This window comes from Felis catus, chromosome C2 (assembly GCF_018350175.1).
Source record: "Felis catus isolate Fca126 chromosome C2, F.catus_Fca126_mat1.0, whole genome shotgun sequence".
Classification (NCBI taxonomy): Eukaryota; Metazoa; Chordata; class Mammalia; order Carnivora; family Felidae; genus Felis; species Felis catus.
Genome location: NC_058376.1, coordinates 103,754,008 through 103,777,050, shown reverse-complemented (window position 1 = coordinate 103,777,050; position 23,043 = coordinate 103,754,008). Strand labels below are relative to the sequence as shown.

Below are 23,043 nucleotides of genomic sequence, written 5' to 3'. Positions count from 1 at the left end.
CATACTATCATCTGAACTAAATGTCAGCAGTAGTTATGAGAAGTATATCAGTGAGCATCACAAAAGCTTGCCTGCTTACTTATACCTTAAAATAGTCATGCTCAGAGAGTATAGATGAAAACTCCCATAGCAAGAGGACCTTCTAGGTTTTTCTAAGACTCTCCAGTGCACGTGATCCATTTAATGGGAACCTACTCACTTTATCATGTTCATACTTAACTGAAAAGGAAGGATGAGAAGGGTGTCCAGGCCACACTCAAGGGTGAAATAAACTTTACTATTATAGCAGTTGAAAGTAAAGTTGAAGAAGATTTCAATTTCAAAACAGGGTTTAAGAGCATCAGACGACATATCTATATTTTAACTCTGGGGAGGTGTGAAAATTAAATGAATACTCCATAGGACTCTAAAAGCTTGAATTATGACTTTCTCTGCCCCATTAAATAGATTATTTTTCCTATTTAGGGTGGCACACCTCATTTGTGGAAAAAACCTTTCTGGCACTCATACACTGTTTCTTATTTCTACTGGTCATCTTATTAATTACTATGTGTTTGCCAAGGAAAAGCCCAAGTATACCTACATCTAGAATTAGCACTAGGGTTTGGGGTGACTGAGTGGCTCAGTCCGTTGAGAGTCTGACTTCCGCTCAGGTCATGATCTCACGGTGTGTGAGTTTGAGCCCTGCATTGGGCTCTGCTGACAGCTCAGAGCCTGGAGCCTGCTTCGGATTCTGTGTCTCCCTCTCTCTTTGCCCCTCCACCGTTCACACTCGCTCTCTCTCTCTCTCTCTCTCTCTCAAAAATAAATAAATATAAAAAGAAATTTTTTAGAATTAGCACTAGGGTTTAAAATAATAGAATTTGTCATCAAGTTGACTGGCTCACGTTCAGCCAGTGTCACAGTCCATGGATGAAATTTTTGCTTATGCAAAAATCTCACCTAGGAAATAAAAATTCGTGATTTGTAATAGACCTTTTTCTCACAAAATGTTATTTCTGCCACTCTGTCCTCTGGAATGTGATGAGGGGGAGTTGAGGCAGCTTTGGGTTGCAAGGGAGGACCCAAAATGTGCCATCTGGGAGAGCTTCCTATCTGTGCCCAGCCCAGGGACTCACAGAAGCTGTGGGAGGTGTGTATGGGCATGTCCCATCACTGCTTTCTCTCTTTGGAAGCCCACAGAGATACTCTGCCTTCTTGAGTAAAGAAGGACTTAATGTGTTCTTTGTAACACTCAGATGTGGCCTTAGACATGTTGCTACCAATATTTCACTCTTCAGGTTGCTTTGGGGCTGCTACCAGACTCTGTGTGAAGTAGAAACCCTTTGATATGCTCTTCTGCTGGAATTCCTCAAGTGACCTTCTTCCATGGTAGGTTTCTTCCTGGGTGGGCAGGGCAGGATACAGCCTAGAAGCAGGGTCCCTGTATCATTGTGCAGGTTTGACTACGTGAGTGCTAGAAGGCACCGTTCACACTGGGGTTATTATCAGTCTGAATGTCTACTTTAGCTATTTTATGGAGTTGGTGGTAAACTGTCTTAAGGAAGAAATACCTTTCTCTGGTTTGCACAAAAACATTAAATATGAGCTAGTAACGGCCTGCCTCAAGGTTGGAACACTCTGGCAAACAGTGGGTGAGTTCCGCCTCTCACTTGGCTGTGTGGCCTTGGGCTAATCCCTGAATCTCAGTCTTATCATCTGCAAAATGGGGATAATAGACTTTATAGGCTGTTAAAATGAAAGAAATTATATATGCCAAGACTGGGCTTAGGGCCTGACACATAGTAAGTAGGTGGTCAGTATGTGATAGTTCTCATCACTTGGTCAGCACAAGCCTCTCTACACACACAGATCTCTTTCCAGTCACTTTCCACTCAAGGCTCTCAGAGCATAAAATAACTGTCAGACGCATTACTACAAGACTCATTATAGTAGAATTATTGATTTTTAGTATGAATCATTAATTAGTATTAATTCAGTAATTCTCTGCACTGAGGTAGACTAATGAGTGGTGATTCTCCCAGGACAGTGGCACATATTAGTATAATGCTGACGAGGGCCTGCCTCTGAGAGAATTTAGAGCAGGGGGTGCAAGGACTCAGGCAGTCCTTAGTCAGAATCTTAGTCTCTTGTCTAAGAGAAAAGGAATGAAGAAGGAAAGATTAGAGCTCACTCTTTAGTTTTCCAGACAACAGGTTGTCCCCGACAGGTCTGTCTCTGCCATGGCATTAATTATTACAAGAAAGACTGGTGAACAAGCTCTGAGCAGGTCAATCTTTGGCGGACTTAAAGATTATGCAGACAGGGGCTGGAGACCGGGGAGTCTTATCTACAAACTACCTGGCACTTTATCTGTGTTTCAAGGCTCCTCACAGCTTTGGCTGTGGGAGGTGGAGACTGGAAGTCCCTGCTGACAGTGATCTTATCATTCCCCATGATACTTTCATTAATGACTGGCTTCACCTGCTCTTTTTCCAATATGTTGCTGCTCACCAATATAATTTCTGTCAGTCACCGGGCCCTGATGTCGTCTAGGCCCTGAAATTGTGTTCTTGAGCTAACATTCATTGTCAAAACTTTACCAGATAAACCTATTTCTCCTCATCCTATAAATGTGTTGATTTTCCCATGCTGCATATATTGAATGGCCTTGAGACTGTTAACACCTTCAATGAAATCCTCTGTCTCACCCACAAATGTATGCGTGTGTATGTCCCCTTCTCCCCATCTGCTTCCCCTACCTCTTCCCCACCCCACCCCCAATTTTTTGCTCCCTTTTGGCACTTTTCCTTATTCTCTTACAAAAGACTTGATGCCACAGAGGGGAGTCACTATGTGGCTCCTAAACCAACTTAATTCCACCCAGTTCTCCCATCTCTGCCCAGCCTCCCTCTCCCACTGCCAGAAAAAAATCAAACTGCAGTGTCACTTGCATAAGAAAAATGATGTGGTAAGGTGAACTTTCAGAAAATAAGGATTCTCATGACTCCGATTTTTAAATCATAGCTGTGTGCATATAGAAAGCAGGGGTGGGGAGCGCCAGGGATTGAGGGTAGTGTGCTTTGATTGGCACCAGGGCAGGGAGTTCTGCTCTGAGCAGAGTTGAAGGTGGCCCTGCTCAGAGATGAGGTGAGGCTATTCAGCAGTGGGTGGGGGAGGGGGAGGCCTAAAGGCAGCTGAGGCTAGCTTGTGTGTCACTGATGGTAGAATCTGAATCTGAATTTGAACTATCTGCTGGCAGTAGTGCTGTCACTGTTGTCACTGCTGTTCTCCTGGGCTTTGTTTCCCCCTGTACGAGATTGTCAGTTCTGCTTTTCCTCCTTCATGTCTTGTGTACTTGGCTTTATGCAGTGGATATGCTCCTGAAGTGTTTTGAATACATTTGGGTTTTAAATGACATTACATTCATCTTAATACAGAAAGGTATAAAGAAAATGAAGTGGTCTAAAATCTCAACACCTAGATACTCTGTTAATATATTTTTTAAATAAGAGTGTGAATATTTACATGGTTAGAATATATATATTTACAAAGCACAAAGTGTGAATTGTACAAATGCTACCATTAGTACATGTTATAAAAGCACCTCATGTTACCTAAATACTTAACACCGCTCCTAGTGCTAGGAGTCTGTGCAGTGTACAAAGCACTGTCATGGAATAGAGCGATGAGTATCGTAAGAAGCATTTTCTTTTAAAAGACTTTATAATCGGGGCATCTGGGTGGCTCATTCGGTTAAGTGTCTGATTTCGGCTCAGGTCATGATCTCTCAGTTCATGAGTTTGAGCCCCGCATCGGGCTCTGTGCTGACAGCTCAGAGCCTGGAGCCTGCTTCAGGTTCTGTGTCTCCCTCTCTGTCTGCCCCTCCCCCGCTCACACTCAGTCTTTTTCTCTGTCTCTGTCTCTGTCTCTCTCTCACAAAAATAAATAAACATTTTAAAAATTTTTGGTAAAGGACTTTATAATTAAAATATATACACACAGAGCAGTGAATAAGAAAGGGTCACCCTGGCCCAAAAGGAGGCTATTAGTCTAATGGGTCAAAGAATCATTTGACCCACAGTGTCTTTTGTTTCTTTGCACGGGTTTTTTTTTTTTTTTTTTTTTTTTTAAAGTTGCCAACATTTAAAAATCAGGAGAGTTCAGGGGCACCTGGGTAGCTCAGTCGCTTAAGCATCTGATTCTTGATTTTAGCTCAGGTCATCATCTCATGGTTTGTGGGATCGAACCCCAAATCAGGCTCTGCGCTGCCAGCCACAGAGCCTGCTTGGGATTCTCTCTCTGTGTCTCTCTCATCCTCTCTCACTCTGCCCCTACCCTGCTTGCACCCCCTCTCTCAAAATAAATAAATAAATATTAATTTTTTTTTTAATTTGTAGAACTATTCACAAGGGGCCTACATTCCGACATGGCAATGGCCTTAATTGCTAAGGATTTGCTGCCCCTTAGCGTGTGTTCTCCAGTTTGCCAAAAGCCCCACCCACATTCCCTGTTGTGGGCCTGACACTTAAATCTGATTTCAGTTGTTACTTATCCTCACGCCTGCCCTTAGAGCAGAAGATATTTCAGAACCCATGGCCCTGTCAAAAGTAGGGGGATAAAGCTGCTCCAAGAGGGCCACAGGCTTTTTCTTCTACCTGTCCTACTTTTCTAAAGGCATTGGAATTTGCAGTTCCAAATCAAGATCAGCAGAATATGAAAATTGAAAAGAGCCTATAGGTCAACTAATCCTAGCCGCTGGTTTTTTATTTCAGAGAGGTGAGGCTGCCTTCTGATTGCTCATTATTGAGCATTTTCAGTGTACCAGCTTTGTTTAAGTTCATACAGTCACAGTTATATTAAATGAAGCTCGTGTCACATGATTAAATTTTTTCCTGATCTACAAACTTTTTTGTGACTTGTACCAACATATACTGTGAAAGGGGACAAGTTGACACAGAAGTGTAGAAACAGGTCACAGAAATCTTTACTTCTGGGAGTAGGAAGAGACCAGCTTAGAACAGGAAGAAGTGCTGATTGTTCAAAGGTGTGGCCTGGTGGAGTCGGTCCTGGTATGTGACCATGTGACCAGGACTGGGGGGGGGGGGGGGGTTATCCTACCTGAGACCTAGTTTCCCATCTGTTAAATGGGGATAATTATGCCTTATCTCAGGCAGATTAAGTTATACAATGGAAGTAAATGTTTAGCATTATAATGAAAAGTTATCATTGGGGTCTATTATTGTTATCATTACTAGAGTAGTAATTCTGGACTCTCAGGTTTTTTAGGCACTTAGTCCCACAGTGCATATGCATCGAGCAGTGTAACCATGGGTAAGACACTTGAAGCCTCTGTGTCTCATTTTCCTATCTGCTCAAAGGGAGGAATAAAGTCTGTCTCACCCCCACTGAAGAGTTAGGAAATCAACTACACGTGTGTTTATCAGCCACTTAATGGCATTTAGAGTGCTAAATAAATTGTCATTACTACTTTGCTATTAACTAAATTGAGTTTAAAAACATTGATGACCAGGGTCTTCAAAGGTACCTGAACTAACCCGTTACTTAACCTTCATTAGGATTTACATTTTTCTCAAGCTCAACTCACCAAGTGAAGTCCCTAATATTATCCAACCGTAATAATTAGGTAAGTCCAGAAGAGGTTTTCTCATGTACCTTTACTTTGCCTACCAGAAATTAAATCAGAGGAGAGAATGCTGGTTTAGAAGAATAGACTAATGAATAATTAGCATTTGTGGGTTTTCCCTAAAGAAAATGAAAATTCACAGGACAACATGAAAACATGTCTGTTCTGCTCAACTACAAACTGAGGTCAGAAGCAGACACAGAATGCTCATGTAATGACCACCGTGAGGCACTTTTATCACTTCCCAAGGCTCTGGAAGGCATGGTGAGGATAGAAACCCTACCCATGTTTCATTTGCATTGGACCAGGAGCCTGGACTGGAGGGAAGAGCTCGGGACGGTCCTCTAGTTATTGGCAGTGTGCCTGTGTGCATGGTTATACATGTATAGGAGGGTCCACATGTTTTGATCAATGTGTAATATGTATTTTGCTACCGCTAAGTCTCCCTGCTGTGGTGGTATCCAGAAGATGGTGTAAATTGTATTATTGAATGAGGTGGACATGCTCAGAGCAAGTCTGCAGAAGCTTAGCATACGTCAGTTCAGGATCAAAGAGATAGCGTGTGATTATTTATTCATTCACCTACTAATTCGTTTATTCAGCAAATATTGAGTGGCTGCTGTGCTAGACATCAGCATTATAGTAGGGAAAACAAGTGGACAGTGTCTTTACCCTTGTGAAGTTTACATCGTACAGGGGAAGATTGGTGTTAATTAGTTTAAATAAATATACAAGATATTTACATAAGTGTGTGTTGTGAGGGCAATAAGGGAAATAAAGGGGAGATCGCCCCATCAGAGAAGGCTTCTCGGATGATGTCACACTTGAACTAAGACATCACTGTATGCATTAGTCAGCCAGTGTCAAAGATGGGGAAATATACGAGGCAGAGGGAACAGTGAGTACAAAGGTCTAAGGACAACAAAAGGGTTGGCATGTTTGGGCAACAGAAGGGAGGGAAAGCAAGGGCAAGAGTAGTATGACATGACACTGGATAGTTTAGGTGGGGGCCAGACCACGCAGGATGTGGCCATCATTGTTTTTCACCTGACTGCTGAAATAGCAGTACTTAGAAATGACGGTGGCCTGGACTAGAGTCAACACAATGAGAACAGGAGAGCTGGAAGGGTTTAAGATGTATCTTAGAGGTAAGAGTGACAACTTAATGATGGATTGAATGTCAGGAATGAGGACTAGAAAAACCAGGATTACACCTAGCTTAAAGTAACTACATTAGATGCCATTTTCTGAGGCTTAAAAGTTAAATAACTTGCCAGACCTCATTCAATTAGGACATTGAAGTCTAGTCTGTGTGAATTCACTTTTTTCATTGTTTTAATCTGTGAAGTGAGGCTACTAGGTTAACTTTCCAAGATATCTTCCAGATTTGCAATTAAGTTCTCATCTAGATGAGAAACATCAGAGGTAGAAACATCCTGAGGTATTTAGTAATATTGCCAGAATCTGGTATCTGATATAGTGCTATGGTGGAATAAATCTTTTATATCAAAACTTGTAGCCAAAATTTGAGAGGTGTTATTTTCTCACACAAACAAAAGAAACAATGATTTGTCCATTTTCTCTTAGACACAGTGTTTTTTGGGAGTCTTTCAGCAACGAGGTAGTTTGTACTGTAAAGGAAGATTACATTATAAATTGTCTGTTGTAATCCCAAACTAAGACTGCAAAGCCCAATCGATAAATTGCTTACGGGGAAGCAGTTTTTTTAATATTATTCGTCAACGTTTATTTATTTATTTTTGAGAGAGAGAGAGAGACAGAGACAGAGCACAAGCAGGGGAGGGGCAGGGAGAGGGGGAGACACAGAATCTGAAGCAGGCTCCAGGCTCTGCACTGTCAGCACAGAGCCCAATGCAGGGCTCAAACTCACGAATCATTAGGTCCTGACCTGAGCCAAAATCGGACCGATTGGGCCTCCACCCAGATACAGGCAGGTTTCTACGGGGGGGGGGGGGGGGGGGGGGGGGTCATTTCAGTGATCTGAAAAACAGCCGGCAGCTCTAATTCCACCATCTGGGGCCCGCCCATTTTGGCCAGGTCTGAGATTCCATTGCTCACATTAGCAGCCCCCACTGTCTCAAAGCAGTAAATTGCTGAACTCCAGCTCATGAGGTACATCTTTTTTACCCATAGAAACAGTGGAATTGTGTTCTTGACAAAGGAATTGGCAGGCCATGAATCTTAAGTATATCCAACAGCAAGTGAATAAAGAAAAGCAACCACTCTAAATCTATCCCTAGACCCCCTTTTTTGGACTATAAACCCTTGAATCAGTTAGGATGCTACAAGGAACAGAAAAATCCAACTTAAAAAGCCATGAGCAGTAAAGATATTTAATGTCTCACAGGACAAGTCAATTTCAGGCTGGTTCAGCAGTTCTGTGATGTCTTAGGGACTCAGGCTCTTTACCTCTCTGCTCTACCCTCCTCAGCAGAGTGCCTTGACCCTGAGGCTCAAGATGGCTGCCACAGTTCTGGGAAACACATGAGCCAACACGGGACCAAAGAAGTGGGTCGTTTTCTTTGTTGTGTCTCCATTAGTGAGAGAGAAAGCCTTTCCCAGAAGCCCTAAGCAGACCTCTCCTTAAATCCTTATCCATGGAGCACCCAGTTCCCCCCATGCAGATAGTAGGACATTATCCTAGACGTTTCCCCCTCTCCTTTATTTCCCTCACTCTCTATGACCTCTCTAGGTTTTATATAATCTGTCTCCTACCCTCTATCTACATTAATTCAGATGCTCATTATCTCTTTCTCTCTCCCTGGATCCAGTTTATCTTCCATATTGCCACTGAAATGATCTTTTAGAACACATATCTCATCATGACACTATCCTACTTAAAATCCTTCTGTGATTCTTAATCACATATACGATTAAATATCAATTTTTTTTTCTAGCTGTAGGATTGACCTCTCCCTTCCTCTTTTATTAAAAAAAAGACTTACCTGGCAGCTCAGGACAGCTAGCAGATGGGTGTAGAGCTGCTGTGTTGAAATGGGGTGGGGAAAGGGCCCATAGACAGGTGGATCCACCTGCTTCCCTCACAGGAAGGCCCAAAGCCCTTCCCTAGACCCCCTGCAGTACAGGCAAGTGGAAACACCTACAGGCCAATTGGTATGGACCTCAGGAGTGTCAGCCATGCTAGTGGCACAGGCTTAGATGGTAGTGGAGGCCGAGGTCAAAAACATGGTCTCTCAGAGTGTGCAGAGTGAGAAGGGAAGAGGGCCAAAGAGAATGCACTGCCTTCAAGCCATGCAATATCCAATGAAGTAATATTTCTTTTTTTTTTTTTTAGTTTATTTATTTATTTTGAGAGAGTGGGGAGGGGCAGAGAGAGACAGAGAGTGAGAGAGAGACTCCCAAGCAGTCTCTGCACTGTCAGCACAGAGCCCGATGCAGGGCTCAATCTCATGAACTGTGGGATCAAGACCTAAACCGAAGTCAAGAGTCAGATGCTTAACTGACTGAGCCACCGGGTGCCTTTAAAGTAAGGTTTCTATTTTACCTTTCATACTTTAAGAATGTGCCTTATATTCTCTGATTGTGTTAGACATGTTAACCCAATCAGATTCTTGAGGAGAAAGTGAGGATTGTTCAAGACCAAAAGGCAACTAATATCAAAAACTGAGAATAACAATTTCTAATTGATGAATTATTTTTGTGTTTACATTTTCATTTTTATAGTGTTTTTTAAAGGTAAAAGTGGGGCGCCTGGGTGGCTCAGTCGGTTAAGCGGCAGACTTCGGCTCAGGTCACGATCTCACGATCCGTGAGTTCGAGCCCCGCATCGGACTCTGTGCTGACAGCTCAGAGCCTGGAGCCCGTTTCAGATTCTGTGTCTCCCTCTCTCTCTGCCCCTCCCCTGTTCAGGCTCTGTCTCTCTCTGTCTCAAAAATAAATAAACGTTAAAAAAAAATTTTTTTTTTTAAAAAAAGGTAAAAGATTTGCAATTTGCCTGGATAATCCCTAAGATTAATCTTTTTTCTCTTTTACAAAGCTTTTCATATCAGAAATCCTGAGTTAACCAATATTTCATGTATTTCCATTTTTTATCAAAACCCAGTTTTGAGTTAAATAGGCTTGAGAATGGAATTTCAAACTGAACTATAATACCCGAATATGCTAAATATGCTAATTATTCTCCCTGCTCTTGATATTGAGCTGCATTTATTCTTTACGTCCATTTAAGAATTCAATCTTGTTTCTTCTTCTGTAAAGACGAAAGAGCCGTTTAGATGCAGTTTACATTCTGTTCTAGAATATAACCTTCTAAACGAGGAGGGAAATATTAATGAAGACATTGATGGATAATTTTAACAACGAAAGGCGTTAACAGTTTGAAGCAACAGCTTAATGGGTTGTGCATTTCAGTGGGTATTTGCATACTCAGTGACATTGTCAGAAGGGAGGAGGGAGAATGGAAAGAGCTGGGCAGAGGACACCAGGCGGGAAATAAGGGCAATCTCCAAGTAGACTAGGACTGTCCAAATCTTATTTGCTTTTACCCGTTCTCATTTCAAGAATGGTTTGAGAAGAGCTTGTCCTTTTGTGTCTTGTATAGGCAAGCAGGTCATCAGTCTTGCTTCCCTTCTGACTCTGACCACCCCAACCCCCCACCTCCCATCTACCTCGATCTCATCTGTATCATCACTGTAGGTTTTTTTTGCTTCTCCCTTTATAGTCTGTCCCCATCACACCCTGGAGCTGATCTGTTTTTGGCTACCAGTCTTCGCCATCAGACTTTGTATAGGCAAGTTTGTATAGGCAGCTCCTTCATGGCTCCCCATGACGCCATAAGATCAGGCTGTTGGCATCTGTCATTTATTGCCTCTTCCAGCCCCTCTAGCTGAGGAGCCCACACAACCCCTATCCTCCCCACCTTCTGGGACTTCACAGAGATTAGGCACCAATGAGAAGCAAAAAATATGTATCAATTGTCTGAAGCTTCAAATTGATTTGGACTCTCTCCTAATCCTTTTAAATGTGATACGTGTTTAAATTAAGAGGAGCAGAAACAAAAATGATTTGGGAAAATGATAATGTTATCCTAGCTTATTTCAGTAACATTCTAACATGGTTAAGAAAATGGACTGTCAGATTTGATCAGTGTTGTTGAAGTGAACAGCCATCATTCTCAGAGTGTCTGGAGTTAAATTCTCACCCAGCAGGAGCAGTTTTAATGATTGAAGAATCCAGTAACACGGAGAAATAGCTGAATCTCAATGCACTGCTGACCTCTCACGTTGCCCCTCTCTCTTCTGTTTTTCAGGTACAACGTGTTTGATTGCTCTGCTATCAGATAAGGACCTCACTGTGGCCAACGTGGGTGACTCAAGAGGGGTCCTGTGTGACAAGGATGGGAACGCCATTCCTTTGTCTCATGATCATAAGCCTTACCAACTGAAAGAAAGAAAGAGGATAAAGAGAGCTGGTGAGCTTGTGAATACCTCCAAGGACTGTCTGCCATCCTGTTCGGTGAACAAGGTGGCTTGCTTGGATTGCCTGTGGGGGATGAGATGTTCAGTTACCCAGTGATTAGTAGATGAACACAGAGGCTGGTGCTGAGGTAGCTGAGACTTAACTTTGGGACATTTCTTGTCAAATGACCACGGAACTTGCCCTTCTTCAAGGCCAAAGATTCCAAAAGGGCCCCCCCAAAGCCCTTTACCTGTTTAAAGGCTAACGAGATCTTTGGGCACCTGCTTGCCATACTCTGTTTCCTCCAGCCACCCCAAACTACTAACCATTCCCCAAATGAACCATGCCTCTGGTAGCTCTGTGCCTTTGCACGTGCCATCCCCACCATCCATTGGATAACGATTACTTGTCCTTTAAGATTCAGTTTAAAGGCATCCTTTTGGAAGTCTTCCCTGTCACTGCACCAAAGGCTCCCCCAGTCTGGATTAGGTGCCCCTTCATCTTTCCCAGCATCCTATGTGGGTAACCTATCGGGTTACCTTTCACAACGTATGGACATACTTGGCTCTCCTATCTGTCCTGTCTTCCTGATTGTGAACTCTCTGAGGGCAGGAATTTGGTCTTGTTCCTCTCTCTGCTCCTAGCACCTAACTCAGTGAGTGCTCGGCACAAGTAAATATTCTGGGGTGGGGCTGGGGGTGTCCCTTTTTTATTAATTTCTTTCTATATCTAGAGGCTGGGGATACAAACTTACATTCTGGAATTGGGATGGGGTGGGGAATGGAGTAGACAGACATTAACAATAAATAAGTAAAAATAGGTAAATTGTCTAGTATATTACAAAGTGATAAACATTATGAGGAGACACAAAGCAGGCAAGGGAATGGGGAGTGTCAGGGGTGGTCACTATAGGCCTCACCAAGGTGACATTAGGACAGAGACTTGAAGGAAGAAGATCAGTTGATGATTATATTTTCATAATTCACTTTGGAGGGATTCTTTTCTAGCTGTGGAAAGGAGGAGTCCCTCCCTCTGCAGACTGACAAGTGAGGCATGTAGGCTCTGTGCAGTATGCCAGGCGGCAGACCCAGCTGTCCAAGGGGAGCTCACGTACCCTGGGTCTCTAACCAGAATGGGCCCCTGCTGCCCAGGGTAATTGCAGTTGACTCTCAGTCTCTACAGGTCAGCTTCTGCCCAGAACCTAATCAACATTTGAGTTTTCACAGTAGGAAGCTGTACTGTTTAGTCAAAAAGTGTTGAATTTTATTACAACCTTCTGCTTCAGTGACTGCTTGAGATGCAGAATAATTTTTAATGAAAGCTTTGGTCAGGTTTTTTGTTGGTGGGATGGAACAGATGATGTTTTAGGAGCATCTGTCCAGCTGCAAGTAATATGAGCAAAATTGCTGGCTTCCTTACTTACAAAGACACCATTTCCCTGTGAGTCCACTGCAACCCTGGACTTATGACACAGTTAGTCTGTGCTCATGTAAACAGAGGCAAGGGTGTGTGTGCAATGCACGATACCTTGAAATGTCATCATAGCATCCAGCGTGCCCTTCTGAAATGGCATTCCCATTTTATCCTTCCTCCTCGTCCCTGCCAGACCCACCACCTGCACCCCTACCCTGCAGGGATGCTTTATAGAAGCCAATTTGGACACAGTCTCCAAGGAAGTTAATCGAACCGGCTGTGTCAAGGGTGTATTTTATACCAAGGCTTAAGGGACAGTGATTGGTTTTATTACCTTTATGTGTGTTTTCTCTGACCTCAGCCTTCCTTTCAGGACATCTTTCCCTGTCCTACTTAGCATAACAATACACTGCGACCAGTCTGGGCCAAATACATGTTGGTCCGTCTGTCTTCATTCCTTTTGTTGTTTCCAACAACAGCAATGGTATCAGCTGCCATTTATTATTGTTTGCTCACTGTGCTGGGAGCCAAGACTGGTTCTTTACATATGCTTTCTTTTTACTTACCTTATGAGATTGATGATGTTATCCTCATTTACAACCAAGGAAGTGGGACCTCATAGAGACATGTGTGCCCAAGGACACACAACTAGTGAATGGTGAGATGAGAATTGAGACCCAGGACGTGGACTCTGGAGCCCATGCTCTTGCCCACTAGACCACACTTCCTGGAATGTTCTCATATATTCCTGCCCACAGAAGTCCTACCTGTCATTCAAAGCCCAGCTTTACTGCTCACTCCTCCCTGACTATCACAAAGATATCATTGCTCCTTCTCCATCTGATTATAGCATTCAGCAGGTACTAGTTTCTCCCTAAAAGAATACTTATTTTTTTTTTTAAATTTATTTAAATCCAAGTTAGTTGACATATAGTGTAATAATGATTTCAGGAATAGAATTTAGTGATTCATCACTTATATGTAACACTCTGTGCTCATCCCAACAAGTGCCCTCCTTAATGTCCATCACCCATTTAGCCCATCCCCCCCCCACCCCCAACCAACACCCTGCCAGGAACCCTCAGTTTGTTCTCTGTATTTAAGAATCTCTTATGGTTTGTCTCCCTCTCTGTTTTTATCTTATTTTTGCTTCTCTTCACTTATGTTCATCTGTCTTGTTTCTTAAATTCCATGTATGAGTGAAATTATGTGATATTTATCTTTCTCTGACTGACTTAATACACTTCAGTTCCATCCACGTTGTGCAAATGGCAAGATTTCAAGGAAATCTTTGCTTTGTGCTTACAGTTGTCAATACATGTGGCTTTTCCTTTCTGCTAGACTCTACTTCTTTTGAGAAAGGTCTGGATCTTATATAACTTTATAGCCTGTAAATTGCCTTGCATGGAGTATACATTTAATAAATATCCGACAAATAATATGTGAATGAATAATGTTCTAGCTTCCTTCAAGAAAAAATAATAATAGATAATATTGAGTGCATGTTATATTCAGGCACTGTGCTAAATGATTTATATGGAATAACTCCTTTATTTCTCACAAGTCAATAGAATAGGTGGTATTATTGCCCACGCTTTGTAGTCAGGGAAACCTAGAATCAGAGAGATAGAGCTTCTTGTCTGAAATCACACATAGCTACAAGTGACAGAGCCAAGAATCAAATCTAAGCAGTCAACCCGAGAGCCTGAGCTTTTAACCACTGTGCTAAAATACACCTTTCTTTAATCCTGATCCTATCTGGGGGGTTGTTTTGAGATCTACATGCACCCAAGGGTGGCCTTGAGCTAAATGAAGTAGCCCAGTGGGGGACTTTGGTTCCCGTTCTTATGCCTTTCAGCACTCTTTTGCCATTGTCATTGATCCCTACCTGGTGCTCCCTACTGTCCATCAAGGTGTTGTTGAGTTAAAACCAATGCCCTCACCTATATGTATCTTCCTACCCTCAATATTTATATTGATATAGTCTTCAGAGCCTTTAAGATGCTAAAGATGAGGACGTGAGGATCTACTGGTAGAGTGTGAAACCTCAAGTCATGTGGCGGGAATACTCTCCTAGCAGTGCCAGGGGAGCTGAAGGGGGCACATGCAATAGATGAGCCTTTTGTACATGCACCCAGACTCTGCCGTGTGTGTGTGATAATGGCTGGTCAAGCTAATGGGCTCCTTCTGTCTTTACAGGTGGTTTTATCAGTTTCAATGGCTCCTGGAGGGTCCAGGGAATCCTGGCCATGTCTCGATCCCTGGGGGATTATCCACTGAAAAATCTCAATGTGGTCATCCCAGACCCAGATATCCTGACCTTTGACCTGGACAAGCTCCAGCCCGAGTTCATGATCTTGGCATCAGATGGCCTCTGGGATGCTTTCAGCAATGAAGAAGCTGTTCGATTCATCAAGGAGCGCTTGGATGAACCTCATTTTGGAGCTAAGAGCATAGTTTTACAGTCATTTTACAGAGGCTGCCCTGACAATATAACAGTCATGGTGGTGAAGTTCAGGAATAGCAGCAAAACAGAAGAGCAGTGAACCCCTCAGGGTTTCGTCTGCCTTAGACTAAAGGACTTTCAACACACTGGTCTCTTTTAATGTAGTGAAAGGCGTGGGAGTTACAATTAGGATCATCTACCTAGACATGGGATTCCCCCTCCCTGGTGGCCATAGGTCTATATGCAGTAATGAACAGAGGGTGCTCTCAGCCAATGTGGCCAAGAGGCTGGAAAATGGTTTCTTCATGTTTTTCCAAGTCTTTCATCCGATGTTGAAAATATATAAATATATAGCTGTAGATTCACACGTATGAAGTGAATGGCATATGTGCCATATATTCTCCCATTTGAGATTCTTTTCAAGATCTCTTACAGGGTTCTCCAGGCATCAGACTTTGTCCTCTCTTCCGAGCCGTGAACAGAGCAGGCCTCCAGAGCTGCAGGAGACAGGCTTCAGCGTCCCCTGTGAGTCAGGGCTGATGTGTCAACGCCCGTTGCTGAGAGGCAGAGCTATCCTGAGAGTGCTTTGTCCTTCTGAGCCCAGGTTTTTCTGCCCAGCAGCAGCCCAGACACAGATTTGGGATGGTTTATTATTCCGTGGCCGCTCTTAGAGACTGAAGGAAGTGGGGAGGATGAGAGCTGCCTGCACAGCAGACATAACCTTTTCCCCTGGCTTCCTTTATTAGTTAAATAGACTCTGTGTACCACCTGACCAGTCTTTGTGCGTTTATCCTAATTGTGCATGACCTTAACCTTTTGCTTCTACCTTACCTTATGTAATAGGCAGCTGTGAAACTTCACCACCAGACACCACGATTTTTTGTCTTACCAAGAAACCTGTTCGGGGAAATGAGTAACGCAAATCACAATACCATAATTCCTTCAGTCTTTAAGGGTAGAGGACAATAGTGGCCAAATAAGTCACAGTGCCTCTTGGGAAATCTACTGTTTGCATTAGGAGAGAAAGCTGGTGAGGTCACCACCCTGAACTGAGCTCCAGCGGCCAGTTTTTGTGCGGGTTTTTTTTCCTCAGCTATCCTATTAGCTTTCATGTATCTTTCAAGCAGTGTTCAGAGAAGCAGCAGCCTCGAACTGCGTGTGTGTTCCCTGAAGCCCAGTACACAGTTCCCAGTGTGGTTTGGCATTTGGTGATAAAATGCTGGCGTGTGCTTCTCCTTGACAGTGGAAAGGCAGCAGCCGGTAACATTTGGTTGCAGATCACCGTCCACACTAGGTAGCTTTCCCCAAAGAAATACAATCCGTCCCACACCGCCCCGCCCTGTGTTTCAAGGCAACCCAGCTGGCTGGGAATTCAAGCTCAAACCTATATTGTTAAGTGGCTCAGAGTTATTTCTGTGCAAAGCTTGCTGCTCTTCATTTCCTATCTCCAAAGTCATGTTTCCAACATCAGTGTTGTATAAATTAATTGACAGGAAATGCTGGGTCATCCTGTTTGCCTGGCTGACGTGGCTCAAGCAACCAAACAAGATTTTTGTTGTGTCTCCGCCCCTCTGTGTCTGAAATGTCAAGGTGTCCACCTGGTTTTGTCCTTCTCAAGTGGGCACTTGTCGTTAGAGCTTCTCAAAGGCCCCATTGCTTGGCCACCTCTGGTCCACGGTGCTCCTCGCCTCCCCGCCCCACCCTTATTCAACTATGCAGCTTTCCGGAAGCAGGTTCCAAGGGAGGACCTGGGAGGATGAAAAGATTCCCTTACGGCTGCCAAGGACTGCACACCCTGTCTTGATTCCTCCAAGCACTTACCTTTCTTTGACTGCAGTGAGAATTAATAATGGTTTCCCAAGAGATTTGGCTCACTTTGGTAAACTGTAACATTAGAATTTCCAACATTAGAATCAGAACCCTGATTTTTTTTCAGCTATAGAATGTTCTAGTACAAAATATCTGCCACCATTTTAGATTGAAGTGTTTGCATATTGAGAGACAGTGAGCATTTGGATGTGTGTATCTGGGTGGGGTCAGGAGAGGAATGTAGGAGTCATGCTGGTTGTGCTCAGTGATGGGACAGTCAAGCCAGGTGGCCCATGTTTGCTTGGAGATCTAGGACATTGTGACTCTGGAGAGTTACCAAAGCCCACCGGGAACAGGCAGTTTCAGCATGTTGTGCTACACAGTCCGTTTTCCTTTTTTATTTTTAACTTAACCCTAAAATTCATCATAACAAGAGAAAGAAATTATTAAATTCCATGATCATTGTTATTGTCTAAAATGAAAATAGTAATGTTTTGGTGAAGACAAAAAAGCAAAGCCACAGTGGAGTCCTGTTTGTTTACCCTGCACGATGTCTTCCTAGGCGGCACCGAGTGCAGGACTGTATGCCTGGGGAAGCCCCCAGCTGAGGTTCACAAGGTGGCTTCCAAATTTTGCTTTGTAGAATTAACTCTTTTCTGAATTTAACCACATAGTGTGTGTGTATTTCCTACTCCCTTTCTTTCTGCCTCTTTTCCTCCCACTTTGGCTTGTAGATTTTTCAAAGATAGACATTTTAGGCAAAATAGTAGCAGTTTTATTAATAGCTGTGTCTAAACTTAGAGAATTTTGCTTCCTTCCCCTGTCCTGGAGCTCTGTCTGACCCTCCGTCCAGCTGTTTGGGGTCTACAGACATCACCCCTGGGGTGCCCTGTGGCTCATTTTCTAGGGACAAGGGAAGTTGAATCTAGCCTTTAGGGAAATTGATTTGAGGAGTTTGCATGTGAAACTTCCCTAAACAGCACTGCCAAAGCTTTGGAATTACCACACGAGGCCGCCCAGACTCCCTAGCCCGAGTTCGCATTGCCAATAGCCCCATGGTGCCAAATTTTGGGATGATTTTGCGGTCTTTTAAAAATGAAGTTGGGAATGAATGACCACATGCTTATGAGCCCCCAGCAAGGTGCCAAGCCCAGATCCTCATTAATGCACTGCTCTGCTTCTGCTCCACTGGCAATTTATACTCTTAACATGGGTTGGGATTAGGGGCAAGGGTAGGACAAGATAGGAAAACTTTTTAAAAAATTCATTGTATTTGCAATTCTTTAATCAAAGGAATAAACAATACTTACATTAAAAACTCCAAAGCTAGTTCCTAAGATCTGCATTCATTTTATGTGACCAACTTGTCCAAGGCACTTAACTTTGAAGTCACTATTGTAATACAACATGACTGTGCACAGATGTACACATTACTGGTAACCAATGGCTACATTCTATTCCTTGCGGTAGATAAAAGGTATTGGCCTCTTGAATCTTGTCTATGTGATAAAGGTATTACGAAGAGTATTTTTTTTTGTAGAGTAAAGGAGCACAGGCAATCTGGATAATTTAACACAGGGCTTATTTCAGGCAACTGTAATGATTTCAACCCACATACATTTTGTGCATACGGGATTGCGTTAGAGTGACAGCATCATCATTTCAATCCAACTGAAGTAATTCTAGGAAATTGATTACATTATTGAATTGGATCACTGGGATTTCCGGCAGTACATGCGAGATACACAAGGGAGTGATCGCTTTTTTCCTTTGCCCGGTATACCTTGATTTTCTGGATTTTTTTTCTCCCTGAGTTATTGCCAGATCGAATGCTCTTACAACTGTGTCAATGAAGAAGGTTTAGAAAGGGCAACATTTTGTAGTGCATTTGAAAGTCTAAGAATACATGCTGTGGATAAAGCTTTATTCTTTAATGATTTCAGAAAAATTGTTTTCCCTTTGACTCATCATCATTAGACTGATCCTCCCATAATATTCTCCCCAGATTGCCTTAGCTTGTCACACCAGCATTCCTGAACCAGCTCTGCAGAAATGACATGACTGTTAGATACCACACTGGGGCCTATTTAATTGCCTCTAGATTAAATTGTTGGTATCTAGACTTTTGAGCTACTTAGCTGAACATGGCAGGAGTAATAGAATCCAGTGTTCCCCAGAGTGTGTTCTATAGAACCTACGTTCCAAATGGAGGTGCTCTTCCAAATATAAGGTTCCATGGTCAAATGAGTTTGGGAAACATACTGTCTTATCATACTGTGTGCTTATAAGCACATAGAAGGTTTTAATTTAAATGTCCTATGGGGGGGGGGGGTATACCACAAATGTAATTTAAGTTAGCTCAGTGTTTTTCAGATTAATTTGGACAGAGAAACTTTTTTGAGTAACACCTAGTAACATTCCAAGGAGCTTGTGTTCCATAGGACCCACATTGGAAATTCTGGTATATGGAAATATTACTGTTTTCTCATTCACTGTGACTCTTAGTAGTAGCAGTACAGTTCGCAATTTTGAAACAAGTCCTTTCACATAGGAGGCTGATTTGTCAGTGAAAGCAGTGTTAAGAAGCAGTCTGACTTAATAAGCCCATCAGCAGCCTCCCGTTGATAACAGAAGCCCAGCAGTCCTACCTGAAGCTCTAAACTTCTCTCTTCTTCTGTGTGAATAATAAGTAGGAGCCTTGCCGTAGCTAGGAATTTCTTAGATTCATTCCAAGAGCTTTCCGTTCTGTTTCAAAGTTACCTCTTGGCTTTTCAGATTGAATCAAAACAAATAGATTTATATTTCATCACAACGTGAGAGTTTAAATATACATATTTAAAATAATAGAAAAGGGGGAAAAGACTTGGTTTTAATTCATTTTAAATTTTTAACTCAATTTTTAAAATTATGTATCCATTGTGTAATAATGGAAATGTAAACTAATAACACTTCTTTACTCTCTTTCCTCTGTCATTCTTTCTAGATTCAATGATATAATCTGAATCAATCAAAGCTCATTCATTCTAAAATCCCTTTCCCATATTTTCCCACCTTTCACATTTTATGTATAAGATAGTTTGGTAAGTCATCTCTTGCATCAGATGTAGGGCTTGACTATATAGCTCCATACTCCTCACTCAGCCTGGGCAGTGCTGGGAAGCTCTGAGAGGCAATCCCAAAATAACAGATGAAATAAATTTAGTCCAAAACGTGGCGCATGGGGAATTTAGGGTAACTTCATTAACTCAGAATTACCTCCACTGTTCAGGAATTATACCCACCCTGTGGACATTATCCAAACTAGTAAAAAACTGAAAGTGAAATTATTCAGGCCAAGTGGCAGATGGTGGAGGGCAAGTGATGGTTGACACTACATGGCTTCCGTCAGATATGTGCGTCTAGACACGTTTTCTAATATGTAAATTTTTTGCTAATTCATGATGTTTATGCTCTGTCCATTACTTTTTTGTTACCACTGTTAAGCTGCAGACTGTTTAACTAAGAGATGCTTATACTAATTTTGATGTGCTTAGTAATGACCACACCAGCACCTGTGTAATCACTTTATTAATCCAAACTAAGGACTTTGTAGAGAGCATGTAGTAGCTGTGCATTTTAACAAATCATCATAGGCATTTTCACAATTCAAAACTCTGCCAGCCAGCAAGCAAGCAGCAAAGGTGTAGGTTATATTTAGAGATGTGGTTCCATTTATTCTAGAAGTCCTATAATCTGGTATTATTTAACTACAAAATTCCCCCTGACATTTGCCAAATTTGAATTAAGCTCAGAGCCTCCAAGTACCTGAGTCCTTGGCTCTGAGCACCAGCAGATTGCCGCGAAGGGTCTGGCAGCAGATTGTGGTGGGTGAGCATTGAGGGCAGGACCACGTGCATGAGTCACTCATTACCTCTGTAGGAGAGGGAGTATCGGCCACACTCTCCCATCACCTTCTGTCATGAGGAAATTCCAGAGGTTAAATATGATATCATGCATTATCTCCACTTGCTTCTGTATATATCTGACAACGCATAATTTAACCTATGTTTGCACAGAAACAATGGTAGAAGTAGTAATCAAGGAACTGGGGGAGAATATCTTAAGGGTACCCAGACACTAAAACTGTAAAAAGTAGGTTTTCCAAAATTTGTATTATCAGTCTTCTGCCATACATGGGTCATATTTAATAGCAATTGCTGACACGTGCACACAGATCAGTAGAAGGCAATTGTTCCCACATCTTACCTATTCAGACGAGTGGCTTCCTACTTAGAGTATTGGCTAATGCTTTTTTTATGGGTTAAGAAAGACAGAATTCTAGAGCTCCTTTTATAGGACTGCTAGAACAAGCAGAATGACATCTAAGAAAAATAATTTGAACATTTTTTTAATTTAAAAAAAGGTAAAATTAATTTCCAGTATGGTCAAAGTCAGAAAAGAAAAGCATTTTTAAGAACACATAAAAGACAAAATTAAAGGATAATAATATAAAAGGAAATATTTTAAGAAAAGAAGGCATATTTTATTACATTATGAATCATGCTTTCTGATACTTGTGGTTTTTCTGAAGTTAAGGAGATAACATTGAAATAAGAAAGTGAAAATTGAGTTATTTGTAAAGTTAGTAAAATTACAGTCCCTGTTCCATTCTTTTCCAATGAAAATGAATACATGTGGTCTTATTTATTGCTGCTCTAAACACCTTCACTGTTCTACGTTCTGTTTACTTTCCAAATCTTAGCTACAACAGAGCGAATTTTAGAAGACATAATTTTTCAAATGCCAACATGAATACTAGTGAGTATTCAATTCAAAACAGACAATTATGAATCACTCAACTAGGTTTTACTCCTGAAACCAAGACTACACTGTATATTTACTAACTTGAATTTAAATAAACCAATTTTAAAAATAAATAAATAAAACACAATTACAAAAACAAACAACAGGGTAATTCCGTGTTCTTACCTGTGGGAGGTTTTCTAATCCATATAATGCAAAGGGCCATATTTGCTCATATAATTAAAAAAAAAAAACACCAATCATGTAGAAATGATGTTTCAGACATCTTTAGCCCAAGAGAATGAGGTCTTTTGTGCAAATTTTAAATTTCTGTCTGAGTATATGTAAGAATAAACAATGACTGCTTGGTGTACTAATGAAAAGGTACAAATCCTGCTATTTGGGAAAAAACTAGAAACATGGGACATTAAGCAAGACTACTTTCCACATTTAGGCTCTAAGACTATAACCAAACAGGCTTCATGTATTGGTTATTTTGATTGCCCTTTTATCTCAGGCATATATTCAGAAAATAGAGTAATAAATACAAAAATGGAGAAAATCCAATAACTTTTGCTTCTATTTTAGAATGCAGGGGTGCCTGGCTGGCTCAGTCGGTACAGCATGCAACTCCTAATCTCGGGGTCGTGAGTTCAAGCTTCACACTGGGCACAGAGATTACTTTAAAGAAATTAGAAAGCAGTGTTTGCCCTTGTTAATTTGTCTGAAATACTTGTTCATATTGAAACATTAACACCTACAACATTGTCTTCAGTTTACCCTTCAATTACTAAAGCAAATGGCTTTGAGGTATAGCACGTACACAATTTCAGTGCAGGTTGTCCAGCTGAAATTTACTTTTCAATGCCTCAGTGTTCCCATGGTGAGCCAGGAAAAGGAAAATAAAAGGAAGAAGAAGAAATTTTAATAACGTCAGAGAATGGTTATTCTGACAAGCCTGGAAAATAGTAATGAAGTTAAACGCTCCAGTGTGAACGTACGTAATTTCTATATGCCAGATGTACAAGGTATATTTTTAAATATAAGCATTATTTCATTTATAACAGATTGATCTACCTTATGAACAGATTTCATTAGAAAAGACACTATTTTTGCTGTAAGTACATCTGCTTGTATGTTTTATTCTTTTAATTTTTTTTTTCAACGTTTATTTATTTTTGGGACAGAGAGAGACAGCATGAACGGGCAAGGGGCAGAGAGAGAGGGAGACACAGAATCGGAAACAGGCTCCAGGCTCTGAGCCATCAGCCCAGAGCCCGACGCGGGGCTCGAACTCACGGACCGCGAGATCGTGACCTGGCTGAAGTCGGACGCTTAACCGACTGCGCCACCCAGGCGCCCCTTGTATGTTTTATTCTTTCCTTTACTAATTTTTCTTTTTTTTCAGATTACCTGACATGTGCCAAGCAGAGATAGTCTGAATGTCTCTAATGGTGAGCACTCAGGCACCATCCCTGCCTTCTTGGCATTTACAGCCCATGGGAGGTTTCGTAGATATTCTAATGCT

At 41.9% G+C, this 23,043-nt stretch overlaps 1 protein-coding gene across 3 annotated transcripts in view; it reads left to right on the top strand.

The window, feature by feature from the left end:
* PPM1L (protein phosphatase, Mg2+/Mn2+ dependent 1L) overlaps positions 1 to 22,639 on the top strand; it is a 297,578-nt gene extending 274,939 nt beyond the window's left edge. For all 3 annotated transcript variants that reach the window (XM_003991943.6, XM_045037359.1, XM_019810492.3), the window contains exons 3-4: positions 10,917 to 11,078; positions 14,678 to 22,639. In XM_003991943.6, the coding sequence (XP_003991992.1) occupies positions 10,917 to 11,078; positions 14,678 to 15,024 (509 nt within the window). In that variant the 3' untranslated portion in view covers positions 15,025 to 22,639. The remainder of the gene's footprint in view (positions 1 to 10,916; positions 11,079 to 14,677) is intronic.
* The last annotated feature ends 404 nt before the right edge of the window (positions 22,640 to 23,043 follow it).